Source organism: Hippopotamus amphibius, chromosome 2 (genome assembly GCF_030028045.1).
Source record: "Hippopotamus amphibius kiboko isolate mHipAmp2 chromosome 2, mHipAmp2.hap2, whole genome shotgun sequence".
NCBI classification, from domain to species: Eukaryota; Metazoa; Chordata; class Mammalia; order Artiodactyla; family Hippopotamidae; genus Hippopotamus; species Hippopotamus amphibius.
Window position 1 is genome coordinate 52184423 of NC_080187.1, and position 17195 is coordinate 52201617.

A 17195-nucleotide genomic window follows, 5' to 3' on the forward strand; every position below is an offset into this window, starting at 1 on the left:
TCTTTCTCTCTTTCTTCCCCACTGTGCAGCCTGTGGGATCTTAGTTCCCCAATCAGGGATTAAACCTGCACTCTCGGCAGTGAAAGCTGAGTCCTAACCACCAAACCACCAGGGAATTCCCTCCCTTACTTTTCAAGGAAGCAGAAGCATGGGTGGAAATGGGTACAGAATCTGTTCCAGGAAGTGAGTGTATGGCAATGACCCCTCCTAGAGCCCCTGGGACCCAGAGATTCACCCAATAGGACCCCATGAGCCATTTTCAAATAGTCAAAAAAGCCCCAAGGTAGCCATACCATCTGGTAGCCATATCAAGACTGCAGAGCAACCAAGATCGAGTATCTTTGCTTAGACAGGAATTCACTCAGCTTAGTGTTATCAACGATCTGCTAGTACTTGTTAGCAGAGATGAGCAGTTATGCTTTTTATCCTTTTAAAAACTGAAGTGTAATTTACATGCAGTTATGTTTTTGATCTATAAAAAGTGAGGAAAATCCCAAATATGTAGACAAAATAATTTCAAAACATGGGCCCTACGGCAGAGGTGGGGTGGGGTAAGAGGGAATTTTAGCTATAGTAAGGCTGAAAGCCACGTGAAGGAAATCTGCAGGGATGTCATGGGAGGGGGGTACAGGAAGACTTCCTGAAAGAATTTCCAGCCCACACCACTACAGCGAGGCCTGGGGGATTCTTTGAATAACAAAGCAACGGCTTTACATTGTAAAGCACATTAGCTGGCATCACTCATTGCTTGTTCAGCAGAGTCCTGGTCAAAGGTCTATTTAGGATTCTGTTATTTCAGCCTCACCACTTTTGTTTTGTAGCCCAGCCCAACAGTCTTCAGATAATCAAAAACCCTAGAAATAATGGATATTTTCAATTTTTTATTTTCATGAGTTCTAAAGGAAAAGGACAGAGGAGGAATGATAAATCTAAATGTTTCACATCTCATTACAACCCATGTCATTTGAGTAAATCTATCTTAAAAAAGAAGCAGCACAAGAGACTACAATATCTTCATTGTAAGAGGGGTCTACTAGTATTGTTCACTAGTATCATTTACTAGTATTGAACTTCATCTGAATTAACTCCTGCAATCAGAGATTCACTGATTTGGAACCTCTAACTGCCCACTGACATGAACTTCAAGTGCATCTGGTTAAAAACCTACGCGGTCACATGTTTATTTCTTAGGTGAAGCAAGGCCACCGCAGCTGTAGGACAGAAGGCAGTCACTGCAGAGCAGGGAGGGGATGGAGCGTGTGTCTGAGGGGGTGAGGGGGTCTCATTTCTCATCCTTCACTCAAGAGAAGCTCCCTCTTTGGGTCCCTCTGAAGACTTCCTTGTGCAGGGCCTGCCACCACTTCTAAGCTGGGTCCAAGAGTACCACCCAGTACCTTGCAGGCTTTTCCTGGTTCCACTGTTCCTGTTAACCCAGAGCTTAGCTGTGTGTGGTTGTCTCTCTCTGTAAAACTAAATCCACAATCTCCCAGGCTTCAACCAGTGATCTAGCCATGCACAGACCCAAAGAAAACTAGACTTTGAGAAACTAGGTCTGTTTTAATGCCATCTTTGCTTGGATTATTTAGTTCTTCTTGTTATTGAAGTCTTTTTGGAGATGCCACAGCTGCAGCTACCAGAGGGGAGATAAAAATCGCACAGGAGCCAGAGTAAACTAGAACAGCAGTGCTCCCGGGAGGCTACGGAACTGGGAACTGAATGGAAAGCAACAGCGTCCGGAGCAGAGAGCCCTCAGGAGCATGGATTGCACTTTCCAGGCTAAACCTGGAAGCTCTGAGGCTGGTCCTTGGTTCTAGGAAGATGTATATTTGTGTTAAGGATGGCAGTGTGTTTGTGTTCCAGCTTGAAGCAAGGCAAGGATGCAGTCTGAAGAGTAGTTTCCAATGTCAGAAAATGATTTAAAAAACTGAAAACCAATCACCTCTACTCCAAAAGCAGCTTTCCAATTGGCCGTTCCTCCTGCATTAGTATCCAAATCAGTAAGTTCTGGGGGCTCAGAAGGGCAGGGGTGGCATCAAATAACCCCCAGCCGAGCTCCATTTGATGCATGTTCAGTGAACAGAAACTTACTTTCACTACTGTCAACCCAAGCCAAACATAATCATGGCTAAATCTGCTACTGCTCACCCCCTAACATCATCCAAGAGTCAAATATCAAGGATTAATGCTCTTGACATTAAAGGTTAAAATGATTTGACCTGTGCTTCAAAATTTTTGTCATAGTGAGGTGAGCCTAAAAGGGAACGTGAGGGATTTCCAAGCCTGAACGCATGTACACTGGCTGCTGCACTCACCGTACTAGGCCAGACATTTATTCCAACGACACCATCGTTACTGGCTCCCCTCCCACCCTCCCTCCCCATCTTTCCTCCAGCCACTTCCCAACCATCTGGGAATTGCATCCTTTCGAATATCCTGATTGGTAGCAGCATGACCTCCTCTGCAGATACGTTTGATTTGGGAACGCAACCAAGTCTGGTGAGCAGGGAGGCTGAATCAAGCTGGATTTTACCATCTGGGGTGAAGCACAAATTATGACTATATAAGGAATGAGGTCAATCTTCTGGTATTGTATGTGTATATATATACATATACCCTTCTGAAAGCCATTCCTAAAGGGAAGTGGCAAAAATGTTTTCAGCAAAGACTTCATCATCAGGAAACACGTCCCCCCCAGGGCAAACATAAATCCTGGTAGGTTTTATTTTTGGTTTTGAAACTCCTTTGTTACTCTTTGCTAGAGTTATGGGTTGCTAGAGTTATCAGTTACTCATCCTCCAGGATGGTAGCTGCGTTTGATAGGTTTGGCTATTTCTTCGCCAGTTTAAAGGCTTTTCCGATTTTACATAGAAGAATGGTTGTTATAGTTGGGTTTTTTTTCCCCTCACATGCTCAGAAATAACAAGGGTGTTGTGAAAGGTCAAAGGCCACCAGTTGCCCACTGGCTTTGGCACAAGGCAGCTAAGAGGCAGGAAGCTACTGCCAACAGTTCTGAGTGGGGGCAGATTTGCCTGTCTGGGTCCTGTTCCACAGGCCTTAGGGCCACTCCCCTCAACCCAGCCTCACTTTTCAGATGAAGCCATTTAGCAATTCTGTAGCCTAAGAAAGTTAAGACAAAATGGACAAAGAGGACGTTTTCACCTACTCTCCCACTGGTGTGGAGCACCTCTGACCCCTCAAGGAGACAATGGCAGAGCAACTCAGCGTGACCCTCCAGTGCACATCTAACACCAGGCAGGCTGGCGAGACCACTGCCCCGCAGCTCTGACTCACATTCCAGCCACTGGTGTCCCTGAGGGGGGCTCTAAAAATGCCCAGCTTCATTGGGTGGCAACTTCTAGGCCACAGGAACTTTAGTTAAGGGCTGGTCCAACCCTCACCGAGGAAACCAGACCTAGAGGTTACCTGTCAAGGTCACGCGCTAGTTGGTAGCAGGGCTGGGATGCGTGTCCTTGTCACCAGCCCCTGTCACACACACAGGAAGCCTCAGCCAACTGCCAAAAGGATTGAAGGGAGAAATAATTCAGACACAGCCTGTGAGCGGATCAGCAAAGGGACCTCAGGGCCTCAGGCTTGTGTTGCAAACAGCAGCAGCGAACCTCCCAGGAAAGCCCTCAGGGGGAGGAGAAGGGAGAGAGGAATACAGATAAATTTATTAGTTAAATACTGATTTTACAGCCATTTCACCTTAAGACAACGTTAGCAGGTTTGTGGGTTAGGGAAGGTATATGAGGGGGGCTTTCATAGAAGAAAGCATTGTAAATAATGATTAAAACAGAACCTGGGTTTAAAGATACTCTCTGCTGCCGGCAGGAGGATCTGGGGTGGGGGCAGGGTGTTTGGAGTAGCACAGAGGAAGGCCAGTCAGCTACACTCTGTGGGCAGCCCAGACACGGAAGGAAGCGTCTTCCTGAGCCCAGGGTCATGGGCAGAGCAAGCCGGAGGGCCCCTGCCCCGCCCTCGGTGTCTTCTCTCATCACTCGTTGTTGTGTTTCTTCCATGAGTTGTGTTTGTTTGAATTTATGTTGAGAAGTCCCTAGCATTTTGCCTCCTGGACAAAAGATTTCTGCCGGAGAAAGGACACGGGTGAAGGCGCTGAGCGCCCCTGGTACAGACTCGGCCCACTGATAGGGCAAGAGGCACACCTTGGAACCATGGCACGTGCACAAGTTCTAGGCCGAGAACCCCCGCCCCGCGCAGCGCGGGCCCAGTCCCAGGGATGGTGTCCACCAGACATCCTCTCCAGAAGGTCCTCAAGTTCTAGATGAGTGCTAGTCAAACCTGCTTCAGCAGCGGAACCTTTTTGTTCTTACTCAGGACACCCCTGAGCGTGACGAGGTGGCAGGAGGATCGGGGGACGTGTTCAAGCTGAAGGCAGAGCTGAATCACAGAGAACAGTAGAGGGGCATTTATTTTCAGAGGCCTCAGGAGGTGAAGAGAAGCATTGATTTTAGCCGCAGAAGAAACTTGCGGGGAGGCAAAGTTGCCAGGTTGCGCGTCTGCCAAAGCCACTCCGCGTTGAGAGAAGTGGCCCCCACCTCCATCTCCCTGGAAGCATCCAGTAATACTGGCCCTACACCCAGTGTTTTTGGAGTCAAGATTCACTATGAGGGATGCAGGTGTGCCACGTCCGAAGGGGAGTGTTAGGCGAGGGCAGGACCCGCCGAGGGGCGGAGGCATCCAAAGGCACGTCCAACAGGTGCCCTGATTCAGGCTGGAGCAGGGGCCCGGGCACCCTGCCCTGCTCCACCCGCCCTTGGATCCCCGGTGCCGGGAACACCACGGAAAAACCACCATCCCGGGCCCCAGAGTGGTAGAAAGACAGGGGAGAAGGCCATCTCGTCTCTTGTCAGGGGTGGTGGGGCAGAAAACGAGAAAAAGTCTGCAACTCCGTGGAAGGGGCTTAAGTGTGCTCCTAGTGAAGGGGGCGCTCTCCAGTCCCCCACCCTGAAAAGGTATCCGATAAAATCCAGCACCGGCTCCGCTAACCAAATCATTGACTTCAAGTTTCTTCCCAGTTGTTGTCTGGAGTCATTCCCAGACAGAGCAGGCCCCCGGGAGCCCAGAGCCTCATCTCTGCTGTCCTCCGAGTCCCAAGTCTGTGCAGGAATCCGAGGAGGGAAGGAGGTGACATTACGCGGTGATTATGTCCCCATGACTGTCAGCCAAGGCCAGGCTGTTCCAAGGGTCCTGCTTGGAGCTAGCCTGAGGTGACTGGCTGACAGAAGACGCGTAGCCTTGCGGGGAGAGCTTCAGGGCTGAGAGGACCGGGTGGATGGAGGACCCATGGCCAGACATGGCGCTGACTGAGAATGTCTGAAAGCAAAAAGTATAAGATGTGGTCAATGGAATCCCTCCTGCAGCTCAGGAGGGGGTCTGGGCTGGAGAGGGGAGCCCCATTCCGCAGCTGTGCCCAGGCTGGCTGCCACCCCAGGAAGGGAACGAGAGGACAGGGCCAAAGGACAAGGGCAGAAGAGGTACCACGCAGCACTTCTGTTCCCCTGACCCCTGGGCTATGGGATGCAAGGTCTGCATGACTCATCAGCTGTTTCTGAGGACTGACCCAGTAGCTTTGTGACTATTCTGGTTTCTCAGAAGCCTCTGATGGTTACAGGAGGCATTTTCTACAATCTTATCACCATGAATCTCCATTTTCAAAAAGAAGCCATCCCCCCTGCCCAGAAGGGGCTCCTGGCTCTCCTGGTCCCATGGGACCAGCTTCTCTTCACCCTGACAGCAGAAGGCTCACTAGGATATGCCTGCCTCAAGTACAGGTGGAGAAGAGATCAGAGTTCATGGGAGACCGCGACCAACCTTGGGGGCGTCCTGATCCCAAATGGGGGAGGCACACAGGGAAGGGGGTGGCGGAGCAAGCTTGCCATCGTATCTGACAGAAATGAGGGGCCTGCTGGCCCATCTTCTGGACACACGTGTGAAGCTGGACCCACAGCCAACCCTCACTGCAACGGCATCCTGCCTGTGACCTCCTCACCAACCCTGCCCCCTGCAGCTTCCACACCTTTGCCCATGCCAGGAGGAGCCTCCTCCTCCCCTTCCTCCTGTTAAAATCTACCCACCCTCACTTAAGAGACAGACTTGCCTATTAAGTCCCGCTCTGCCTCCCACAGCCCGCAACAGGTGTACCGCCTCCCCCAGCGGCTGCAGTCTGATTTGAGTTGCAGTCATGCCGTGTGCCAGCCTGTCTCCACAGGTCCTGCACAGAGGAACTGCTAAACGTGTGTATCACGGTTGTGGGTCCAAATCGCTGTAGCTTGATCAGGTGTGCTGAAACACATCCTTGTGCAGACAGCCCGTCACCTTGGGCGGGGGCCTGGCCGCCTGCAGTCTACTTCCCCATGGGCAGTACCTGTGACAGGGAGCTGCCGTGCCCATAGTGGGATGACAGCCCGGGCTCCGTCTTGATGGGACGCATCTCTTCACTGCTGCTGGTGGCCACGCTGCTGGAGTTGCTGGAAGCGCTGGTGGTGGAAGGGAGGCTCTCACTGCCTGAGGGACCTGGAACAAGGCAGAGTCAGGACACCCAGCCCAGGGGCAGGGACAAACGGATGGCGGCCCTTGGATACAGCCAGGGCAGATCCGCGCTAATGGCTTTGTCTACATTCGCTGGGAAGAAAAGCAGGGTCCTTCATCAGGGCAGGGCAACGGTTCTCACAATGAAACAAAAGTAGCAGAATTTCAAGGGAACTTTTTCAGATGACCGGCTGACCACCTCTTATCCCAGACCCTTAGGGCCACATGTGTCTCAGGATTCAAACTTTTGAATTTTAAAAAGGGCGAAAAACTGAATATTATAGAACACCTGCAGCAGGGTCCTGGACAACACCCCATAATTAAATACATTAATAGCTCTACAGCAAAACGTGTGAATATTTGCACATGGGATAAATACAGACTATAGCCTGTGTCAGTTCAGAGTACATTTTGCCGACAAGTCTAGCTCCCTGGATTTGGAATTTTGGATAGGGGATCATACACCTGAACGGATGCCTGCTGCCCCGGGACTCCACCATGTAAAGAGATGAAGTTCCCCAGGGGAAGGTGCAGTGCGTATAAACAATGTGGAAGCAGGGAGAAAAGCCGAGGACCTGAACGGTCTCATAAGACATGACAGCCAGAAAGGGCAAGCCATTGTCGAATCTGGAAAAGGAGAAATTTGGTCATGTTCTCAGCAGTGGAACAGGGAAATTTATCTGACTTTGTCAGGCCTTAGATTAGAAGATAAACTTTCCATCAGATCAGCCCACTTATTTTCTCCGCAACTGCCACATTTTCCAGTGAAATCTTTAATTTGACAGCAGTACTGAAGAGGGAGTGCTCTTGGTAGGGGACCCAAGTAGTCCTCATTCTGAAATATAGAAATCGAGAAGGCAGAGTGTATATTAAACAGAATACGGACCCTGAAGTGAAAAACACTTGGGTTTAAATTTCAGATCTACCCATTCACAGCTGTGTGACCCTTGTTAAGTCACTGACCTTTCTGAGCCTCAGCTTATTAATAAAATGGGGATCATAAATGGGGTCTCATGGGGGTCTTTAAGGATCAACGAGATAATATTTGTGAAGGAGCTTTGTAAAGTACAAAGTACTACATGGTGTTAATTATACATTGGCTTACAAATCAAAGTTACAAATCAATCTGAACATGACTCACGGGACCGTCTTCCTAGACTTCATCAAAGTGAACTGAAAGGACTTGAGTTCATGAGTGGCTGCAGCACAAAAGATGGAGGGACCGAGTCATGTTCCTTTTTCCTCCAAGCCCTCAACCAGTCTAGCTGGACCTCTGCAGTCAACTGGCGAAGATCAGGCCACAATATGAGTTGAGCCTGCTGTTAAAGCTCCCAATATGTTCCATGGCGATGTTACTTTTGAACTGGGCTATTCATTCTGTCCTGAACGGCCAGGGATGGACGACGCTATCATTACACCTCAGCAGCCTGGGCTGGCCAGCCTGGGCATACACGATGCTCACACACCCTGAGGGCTACTGAGTTATTCACATGATTACACATAGACCTTTTTCTCACCTGCTGGTGTCTTCGATTTGTTAAGGTTCTTGGGCTTCCGTTTTCTGGTTTGAATCCCCTCTTTCCGCATTGCAAGAGGCCTGGGGACCTAGGGGGTCACAAGTCAATATACATGGTTTTCCATTTGTACATGATCTGCAACACTATTTACACACACACATACACACACACACAAACACACACACACACACACTGGGAAGGCCAGATGTACGCAATTCCTCTGCAAACCTTGGGGCTGAGACTAAGTGAATCAGGCCCAGAACTCCTGCTAAGCAAGAAATCAATTTTACTAAAAAAAAAAAATGTGTTGAGCACCTATATTCCATGCTGGGTATTATACTCAACTCTGAAAAAACAAAGACCTAAAGACACAGTTTCTTCCCTCCAGAGGTTCACAGTTTGTTGGGAAACATGGACAAATAGAAAATAACCAGATTCACAAGTGATGTGGGAAAATGGAAAAGAAACATTGAACTCTGTCCTGGGCTGCGGGAGGGGAAGTGGCACAGGGGCACATCAAGGCAGGCTTCCCTGAGGAGGTGATGCCTGGGTTGTGGGAAGCTGTGGAGTAGACGAGGGGCAGATATTTCAGGCAGCAAGAAGAGTGTAAAAAAGCCTTTAACTGATCAGCCACACCCAGACACTGTGAGAGTGAAAAGGGGTGCTACTAATAGTTGTGCCAAGAACGTGGGCACAAGCTGGGGTGGTCCTGGCAAGTGAAGACGCAAAGTCACTGTACATAGAGTGGCTCTGCACCGTGGTGACTCTGGCTGGAGCAAGCGGTGGCTTCCATGCATGGCGGGAGCAGCAGGGACGATGGTACAGAGACTGCCCTGTGGCCAGGGCCTGAGTCCTTTATGACAGCACTTTACGGCATCTGATTTCTCCTGAACAAGCAGTGACTGTTGGGTGTCACACTCTTTAGCCATTCACGATACCTAAACAGGTGTTAGGGGGGCAGGCCTGCAGGGTCATCTTTCTAGTAATTTAAAATAGTGTGCCTTCCCCACATCTGGCTTCTTTCAGGCCTGGCCAACCAAAGCTTTTAGCCCCTGGTCTATGCTAGTCTCCCATATAGGACTAATGCAGGTCACGACTGCATGTACCGAAGGAAAAGTGATGACCACTTCTGAGATGTGAACGTGGAATTGTTAAGAAAGAAGTTCAGGGGATTCCCTGGTGGTCCAGGGGTTAGGACTCTGCACTCCTACTGCCGAGGGCCCAGGTTCAGTCCCTTGTTGCGGAACTAAAATCCCACAAGCCATGCATGGTGCAGCCAAAAAAAAAAAAAAAAAAATGTGCAGTAGCATATGTGAACTTGAACTGCCTTCTAGTCAACTGAGAATCAGATAAGACAGCACCCCCACCTCTGGAGGAAAGTATCTTCCCCTCCCTGCCCTCCTCCCGCTGTCCCCCCACCCCAGCCCCGCTCACCTCAGGCCTTCTTGAAGACCATCCTACCTGCCCTCATGTTTATCCCTACCCACCTCAATACTTTTAAAACTGTCATAAAATGCACATCACATAAGCATACAGTTCAGCAGTGTCAAGTATATGTGCACTGTTATGAACCATCACCACCATCCATCTCCAGAACAATTTTCATCTTGTAAAACTGAACTCTGTGCTCCTTAAATGGTAACTCCTCATTTCCCCCTCTCCTCAGCCCTTGGCAACCACTATTCTACCTTCTGCCTTTAGGAATTTAACTACTCTAGGACCTCATATAAGTGGAATCACAGTGTTTCTCCTTTTGTGACTGGCTTCTCTCATTTAGCATAATGTCCTCAAGGTCTATCCATGTTGTAGCATGTGTCAGAATGTCCCTACTTTTAAAGGCTGAATAATATCCTGTTGGGTGGATAGACCACATTTTGCTTATCCATTCATCTGTCCTCGCTCACGTGGGTGGCTTCCACCTTTTGGCTACTGTGAATAATGCTGCTGTGGACGTGAGTGTATAAATATTTGTTCGAGATCCTGCTTTCAATTCTTTTTAGATCTATACCAGAAGTAGATTGCTGTATCATATACTAATTCTATTTCTAATTTTTTACAGATACAATCTTAGTAGCTACATCATATTCCTCTATCAGTTTCTTTTTATCATTGCCCTATTGAAGAACAATAGTTTCTTTAACTATTGTCCTCCCAAATGTTTTTTTCTCTCTGGTTTCATTATTACAATGATTCAACAAACATCCTTGTACATACTTCTTGCAAAAAGAAGTATACTGTTGACCCTTGAACAACATAGGTTTGAACTGCATGGGTCCATTGAAACGTGGATTTTTTTGTCAGTGGTAAATGTTGCAGTACTACCGGACCCGCGGTCGGTCACCTCCGTACGTGTGGAACCGCAGACAAGGAAAAGTCACCTATGTGTGTGGCAGACTATAGGTTAGACGTGGATTCTTGACTGTGCAGAACATTAGCACCCCTAACCCTGCACTGCTCAAGGATCAATGTATTTTCTCATGAGCATTCTTAAGTGGATTTTTAGCCCTTTTTAGAGCCTTATAACAAGAAAACATGGAAAGATGAGATTAATAACAACCCTTCCCATCCCACTACTATCAATCCTCTCCCCATAAGGCAACTGAAATAACAGCCAATGTTTGTGCTTCCTACATTTAAAGAGATTCTCAAACATGTGCTCATGTAGCTATCTAGTCATATATGTATGTGTATTCATCTATCCAAAAGCATTCTATGTATAAACACCTACATATAAATTATGTTCTCCCTCCTCATAAAACTGGCACCACGCTATGTACAAAGTTCTGCATGGACTTTTTTTTAAGCACCATATTATGGAGATTGTTCCAAATCAGAACATAAAGAGCCTTGTAGAAGTTCTCTGTATTCTGGAAATATTAATCCTTTTTCTCATATATGTGTGTATTGGTTTTACTTTCTTGGAGTATCTTTTCTCATACACTAATATGAAATGTTATACAATCAAATATATCTAATTTTTTTTTTTTTATGGCTTAAGAGTTTTGAAAACTTGCTGACGAAAAGTTCTCCTCCCATCCCCGAGGTTATATAAATACTCCTCTTCTACACTTTCTTCTAGTTTTTTTTTTGGCTGCACTACGCAGCTTGCAGGATCTTAGTTCCCCTACCAGGGATCGAACCCAGGCCCCAGCAGCGAAAGTGCCAAGTCCTAACCACTAGAGAGACAGGGAATTCCCTCTTCTAGTATTTTTATTGTCCCTATCTAAAGATGTTTTACATTTCATATCTTTAATACACCTAAGTTTATTTTTGGTTTTGGTAGGAGGTAGAGGTCAAGTTTTGGTTTTGTTTTCCAAATTATGTCAATACAATCATTCTTAAAAAACTATCCCTTATCCATTGAATTGCTACCTTTGTTATATATCATACTACCATATATATAGACTATTTCTGAGTCTCTTCATCTGTAATATGGTAATTAGACTTATGTCATGTTAAAGATGGAAGTGATGTTCCATAGCAATGTCTCTGTTACGGTCTGAATGTTTGTATCCCCCTCAAATTCAGATGTTCACAAACCTAACATCAAAGGTGATGGTATTAGGAGGTGGGGCCTTTGTGAGGTGATGAGGTCATGAGGGTGGCGCCTTCATGAATGGGATTAGTGCCCTTATAATAGAGACCTCACAGTGCTCCTTTGCCCCTTCCACCAAGTGAGAGGTCTGCCACCAGACAGACAGTGCTCCCTCGACCATGCTGGCCTCTGATCTCAGACCTCCAGCTTCTAGAACCATAGAGATTAATTCCTGTTATTTAAGCCGCCTAGCCTATGGTATTGTTACAGCAGCCCTGATGGACTAAGACAGTCTCTGGACCCTTCCAGATCTAAGTATCTTTGTTAAGAAGGAGAAAATGGACGACCAAACGCAGGCAAAAGAGAGAGAGAGAAAGAGAGAATGAATTATGATCTGCAGGCACGAAGAGAGGTGAGAACCGAGTGGTGGAGGAAAGCGCAGGATGCGATTGGGGGCGCCTTACGCCGTGGAGCTTCATGTAGAGACCGCAGGCATTGCACACCGGCTCGCCCTCGGCGTTGCGGCGCCACAGCGTGGTAGTGGTGGTCTGGCAGTTAGCACAGGAGAGGCCCACTCGGCGGGAGGCGGACTGCAACACAGGATAGAGACGCTTCAGGTCCAAGGACAAGGCAGGCGCCTTGGCACCTGCCTCACCGAGGGGCGAGCTCGGGGCGGGGCGAGTGAGAGTCTCAGACCCACCACCGCACTGGATGCTCGGATGCTGGGTACTTAAGCCTCTCCTGGGTGGGTGCGTGGGAGCAAGGGCTAGCAGGATGTGGCGGATCCTGGTCCTAACTGCGGTGTCAGTGACATCATCAGTCGCTCACATCAGGGAAAAGCCCAGCAAGCCCTGGGCACTGTAGGCACTAAAGCTTCTCCCCACAGTAGCATTAACCTCGGCCTCAGGTGCCAGGGGTGAGGAATTACTGTATCTGAGTGTCTTCAAAGACTGACCTCAAGAAAGGGAAGCACCAGGGTTTATTTCCTCTGTTCTTCCTTCCCTATATCCATGAAAGCTAGTTCGTATTGGTCAAAATCAAATCTTAGTAGAAAAGACCAAGAAACTAAGAGCCAAAAACTTGATTCCAACTCTTCCCCAGCCATAGGGCCCAGCACGCCCCACATAATCTCCCTGGTCTTTGGGTTTATCAACTGATCAACTGAAAAAGGGTAAGTCACAATACAGAAAGAAGAGTTAGCTTTCCTCATGGGGTTGATGTGAACATAGGAGACACACCAGACAACGCTGGGTCAGGGAGCAGGAAGTCTGGACTCTGGTTCGCGAGGGGAGACTCAGTATCTAAGTGACCGTGGGCAAGGCCATTAGCTTTTCTGAGCCTCACTTTTCACTTCTGCGTAATTAAGGGACTGAACTAAATGGCCTGGACCATCCTTGTAGCTCAAGCTAACTCTGAAGTTGTACGAAATTACTATTTGCCACCCACCTAACCCTTCAACCTGCACCTCTTTGAAATAAGACTTGAAGCCCCAAATTCAAAACCAGGAATTTCCCACCAAGGCTGAGCCCTGAAGCCAGGAGCTAAGAGGAAGAGAGAAGCGTGACCCTTGCCCCAGCTGCTGGGTGCCCAGCACTGGCTTACCAGGCGGCGCTGGGGCTTGATGAGGGGCCGGTTGATGCCGTTCATCTTGTGGTAGAGGCCGCAGGCGTTGCACAGGTAGTGTCCTGTCCCGTCCCGCCGCCACAGCGGGGTGGACATGGCCCCGCAGTTGACACACTCTCTGCCTTCCGAGAAGTCGTCAAACATATCTACTGGGTGGGAAAACAATACAGAGGATTAGTTCTCTGTTTATGCCCGGAAATCTCACATTGGAGACTCTAGACACCAAAGAAATAATGCCTTTTCCTTGCAAGGAGTGGAAGACGATCGCCTTGGGCTGCCTGGCTCTTCCTCGCTCGTCCCCAGCCCTGGGGAACCAGCTCAGAGGGCTGTCCTGGGAAGTGGACATTTTACTCCCTGCGTCCCAGACACAGCAGGGCTCTCCCTGATCCGGAGAAAGGGAAGGGAGTGTTGCAGAGACCACCAGCACCTGGATTACTCTCTCTTTCGGAGCCTGGCCGGGGGAAGGGGGGGGGGGTTTCACCTAACACTGAGTTCCACTCAAGACCTTCCTTCTCTCCTTTTTTCCCTTTCAAGATTGAGGTTCCATTTCCTTTTCAATAAAAATATAATAAATATTTACTTCGGGAAAACAAAAAAAATGCTGAAATGTGTACAAAATATATAGAAATCATACGTAATCCTATAACTCAAGGATCACCAAGTTTTAACATTATACTCTGTTACATTCTTTGCAGTGTTTCATGTATGGACCTATTTTTGTCTACGTGAGGTCAAGCTATATCATTTTGAGCCTGTTTTTTCACTTCATACCAAAGCGTTTTCCCACATTAGAAATACTTCATAAATGTATTTTAGTGTATATCACCCCATCATAAAACTGCACCATCCTTCATTATTCTCACTGAGTTTTCACTTAGTCATTACCCAGTTTCTGACTTTTGTTTTGTAGACACCACTCATTTTGTAAACTAATCTTAGCATTTCTGGTTATTCCTTAGGATACTCCTCTAGACATAGAATTACTAAGTCAAAAGGACTCTTTTTTGAAAGTTCTTGAAATTTTCAAACTTTCCTGCAGAAAAAGGTTGTAATTCATTTTTCTCATTTCAGTGTATCTGTATGATATACTGTGTCATAGTTTGACATTGTTCTTGCTTACGGGAACATAAAATAAAGATGCATATTATGAGCAATGGTGCCTTTGAGTGGAACCTGTCCACAGGAACACGGCCATCCCTGCCACTCCTCTGCACTCACTCACATGCCCCTCCCTCCCTATCACCTGTGTCTTGCGTGTCAGTAGAATTTAACAATTAACACATTTCACTTGTGTCCATTTCAGTCAACTTGCTGAGGTAGGCTGGGCCAGTTTTCTTATTCCCTGTGATCTATATAAAGCCTGGCTTGGAATGTCCAGAAGTCTCTCTGACTCCATGTATACTGCTTCCTGTTTTGAAAATTCTAATATCCTTTCTAAATTTTCTGTCCCTAAAGTCATCCTGGTGTCCAGATTATTCTTGTCCTACTACCAGAGGCAAGAGTGGATTTTTCTCTAGTTTATTAGGGAGATTTGGGGAGGAGGGTAAGAGCTCTCCATCGATTGGGACCTAGCCCCCTTGCCCTGAGGTTTAACGTTGCACATGCTGCTAGTTCTGTGGCCTGGCTACCTGCTCTAAGGGAACGTGGGCCGGAGAAGAGGATGGTGGGGGGCCTTCCCCTCATCTCTGGGTACACAAACAGTCATTTGCACCTGCAAACAAGTAACTGGGAGTCAACAGTGTGCAGGTGTGAGGGGCTGTTTGCTCAGGCCGGGGAGCTGAGCACACACCCATCACAAGAGAGGCTATTTTTGCACCTGAGTCACACTGAGAACCCTCCAGCAAGGTCACCTGCCTTCAGAGCCGCACATGACGTGACGACTCCTGTTCTTGGCTTGCTTCCCTAAATCTGTGGGGAGGTATGGAGTGAACAACCTGCACGTCACCCTCCACCCGCCACCGCCACCCTGCCCTTGCCTGGTTGCCCGGTTTCCTGCAGCCCAGGCTTTGGTGAGGGGACTGGAAAGGCAGGGGAGCTCACAAAAGGCCCTCGGACCAAGGAGGGGCGCTGGCAATGTCCTCATTTTGTAGGATGTTTACAGTGAACACTAGATGGCGCTACCACCTCAAAATTGATACCCTGCATGCCTGTCTCAAATCACCAGGGAGGGCTTTTTACACCTTTCCACCCCAAACCAAGCACAACTCAATTATTCTAATTTTTTTTTAAAAAATGGAAAATTTTAAACATATCCAAAAGTGGCCCGAATAGGAAGATAAACTCTTATTTAATCACCATCCATCTTCCAACAATTTGTGGCCAATCCTGTCTTATGTGTATCTCCACCCATTTTCCCTCATCCTGATTTTATTTTTTTTTGAAGAAAATCCCAGACATACTGTCATTTCACTCATAAGTATTTCAGAAGATGCCTCTCACCAATAAAGATTCACACTTTTCCTTTTAAAGATAAACAAATTAACCTCTCTCCTGTGTTTCGGTTCATTTAAAGAAGGCTGCACGGACAGATCAATCCATTCTTCTTTTTTGGAGGAGAGATTTTCTTTTCTCTTGACACTTTTTGTTTTGCGTTCAGGACAGGATATCAGCCCAGGAGCCTCCCTAGCAGTCTTGGTCTCTGCTGGTTACTGGCCTGACTGCCTTGAGAATGCAACACCGAGGCATACCTTAGAAAGGTCTTCTTACTTGCCGTGTGGAATGGGTTACACAGTCATGCAACTATTTTAACAGGCTGGGGAAAGGCACTGGGGGGCCAGCAAGTATGTATTTGCCACCGAGCATCTGCTATTTCAACACTCGGACAGATAATGCTAATGACCTGGCTGGGTAAACTGGGCCAGTTATCAACAACGAGTAACAATATTTGGGCCACGTATCTTAAGCAAGTGGGGTATTAGGGTGGCAGAGACTTCTTGTCTAGGGTAGCAAGTGCAGAAGTCCAACCAGATTGAACAGTCAGGTGTTACAAGAGCAGCCAAAGGAAGGATGGGGAGGTGAAGGCCATGCTTCCTAAAAGCATCCCTCAGAGGCACCATGACTCCTTACAACCCACCACACCTCCACACGGGCAAGGTTTCCATTTCTTCTACCAGAAAATCTTGCTCTCTGACCCACTCAATGGAATGTTACATAATTATGTAACTGGTGAAGACAAAGGTAACCTAACAACAGAGAAAACGCCTGCCTGCCCGGTCAAATGAAAAATACAGCGTGCAAAACAACATATACACTGGGGTGGCAGCTGAGACCACCAGGAAGGGGCTTCTATTAGGCTGATCAAATTGTGTGGACTTTTCATCTTTAAAAACAGTGTTCTGTAATGTTGTAATTGCTTAGTTTTTAAAATACTATAGGGGCTTCCCTGGTGGCACAGTGGTTAAGAATCCGCCTGCCAATGCAGGGGATACGTGTTTGATCCCTGGGCCAGGAAGACCCCACATGCTGAGGAGCAACTAAGCCCATGCGCTACAACTACTGTGCCTGCGCTCTAGAGTCTTTGAGCCATAACTGCTGAGCCCATGTGCTGCAACTACTGAAGCCCACACGCCTAGAGCCCGTGTTCCGCAACAAGAGAAGCCACCACTAGAGAAAGCCAGCCCATGTGCAGCAACGAAGACCCAACGCAGCCAAAATAAAAAAAAAAAATTTTTTAAGAAAAAATGATAAAAAATAAGAAAACAAAAATTTTTTTGATCACCTCAAGCAACTCCCAGTACACTGTGGGGAAAGGGACTATTTTACTCTCTTTACATCCGATGCATACATATACTACCCCCTTGAGCTGAAGGAGGGAGAGAAAGAAGTTCAAACCCTGCTGTTTAGCACCCACTCTGGGGGAGGTGGGAGGTTATGGGCTGGGAGCCCCAAACAAGCACCAATACCTGACCGTGTGAACCTTGGTAGCACCACCTTATTAGACATGCACTGGGTGGAACTTCCCGAGGGCAAGT

The 17195-nt window shown here is 47.7% G+C and overlaps 1 protein-coding gene across 2 annotated transcripts in view; it reads right to left on the minus strand.

Moving 5' to 3' along the window:
* Positions 1 to 4751: 4751 nt before the first annotated feature.
* GATA4 (GATA binding protein 4) overlaps positions 4752 to 17195 on the minus strand; it is a 43215-nt gene continuing 30771 nt past the window's right edge. The window contains exons 2-6 of one of the 2 annotated variants that reach the window (XM_057723394.1): positions 13204 to 13370; positions 12066 to 12191; positions 8067 to 8154; positions 6386 to 6534; positions 4752 to 5334 (exon numbers count right to left, since the gene is read on the minus strand). In XM_057723394.1, coding sequence (XP_057579377.1) covers positions 5152 to 5334; positions 6386 to 6534; positions 8067 to 8154; positions 12066 to 12191; positions 13204 to 13370 — 713 coding nt within the window. In that variant the 3' untranslated portion in view covers positions 4752 to 5151. Of the gene's footprint in view, positions 5335 to 6385; positions 6535 to 8066; positions 8155 to 12065; positions 12192 to 13203; positions 13374 to 17195 lie in introns of both variants that reach the window. The other variant, XM_057723393.1, reaches the window with a different exon arrangement.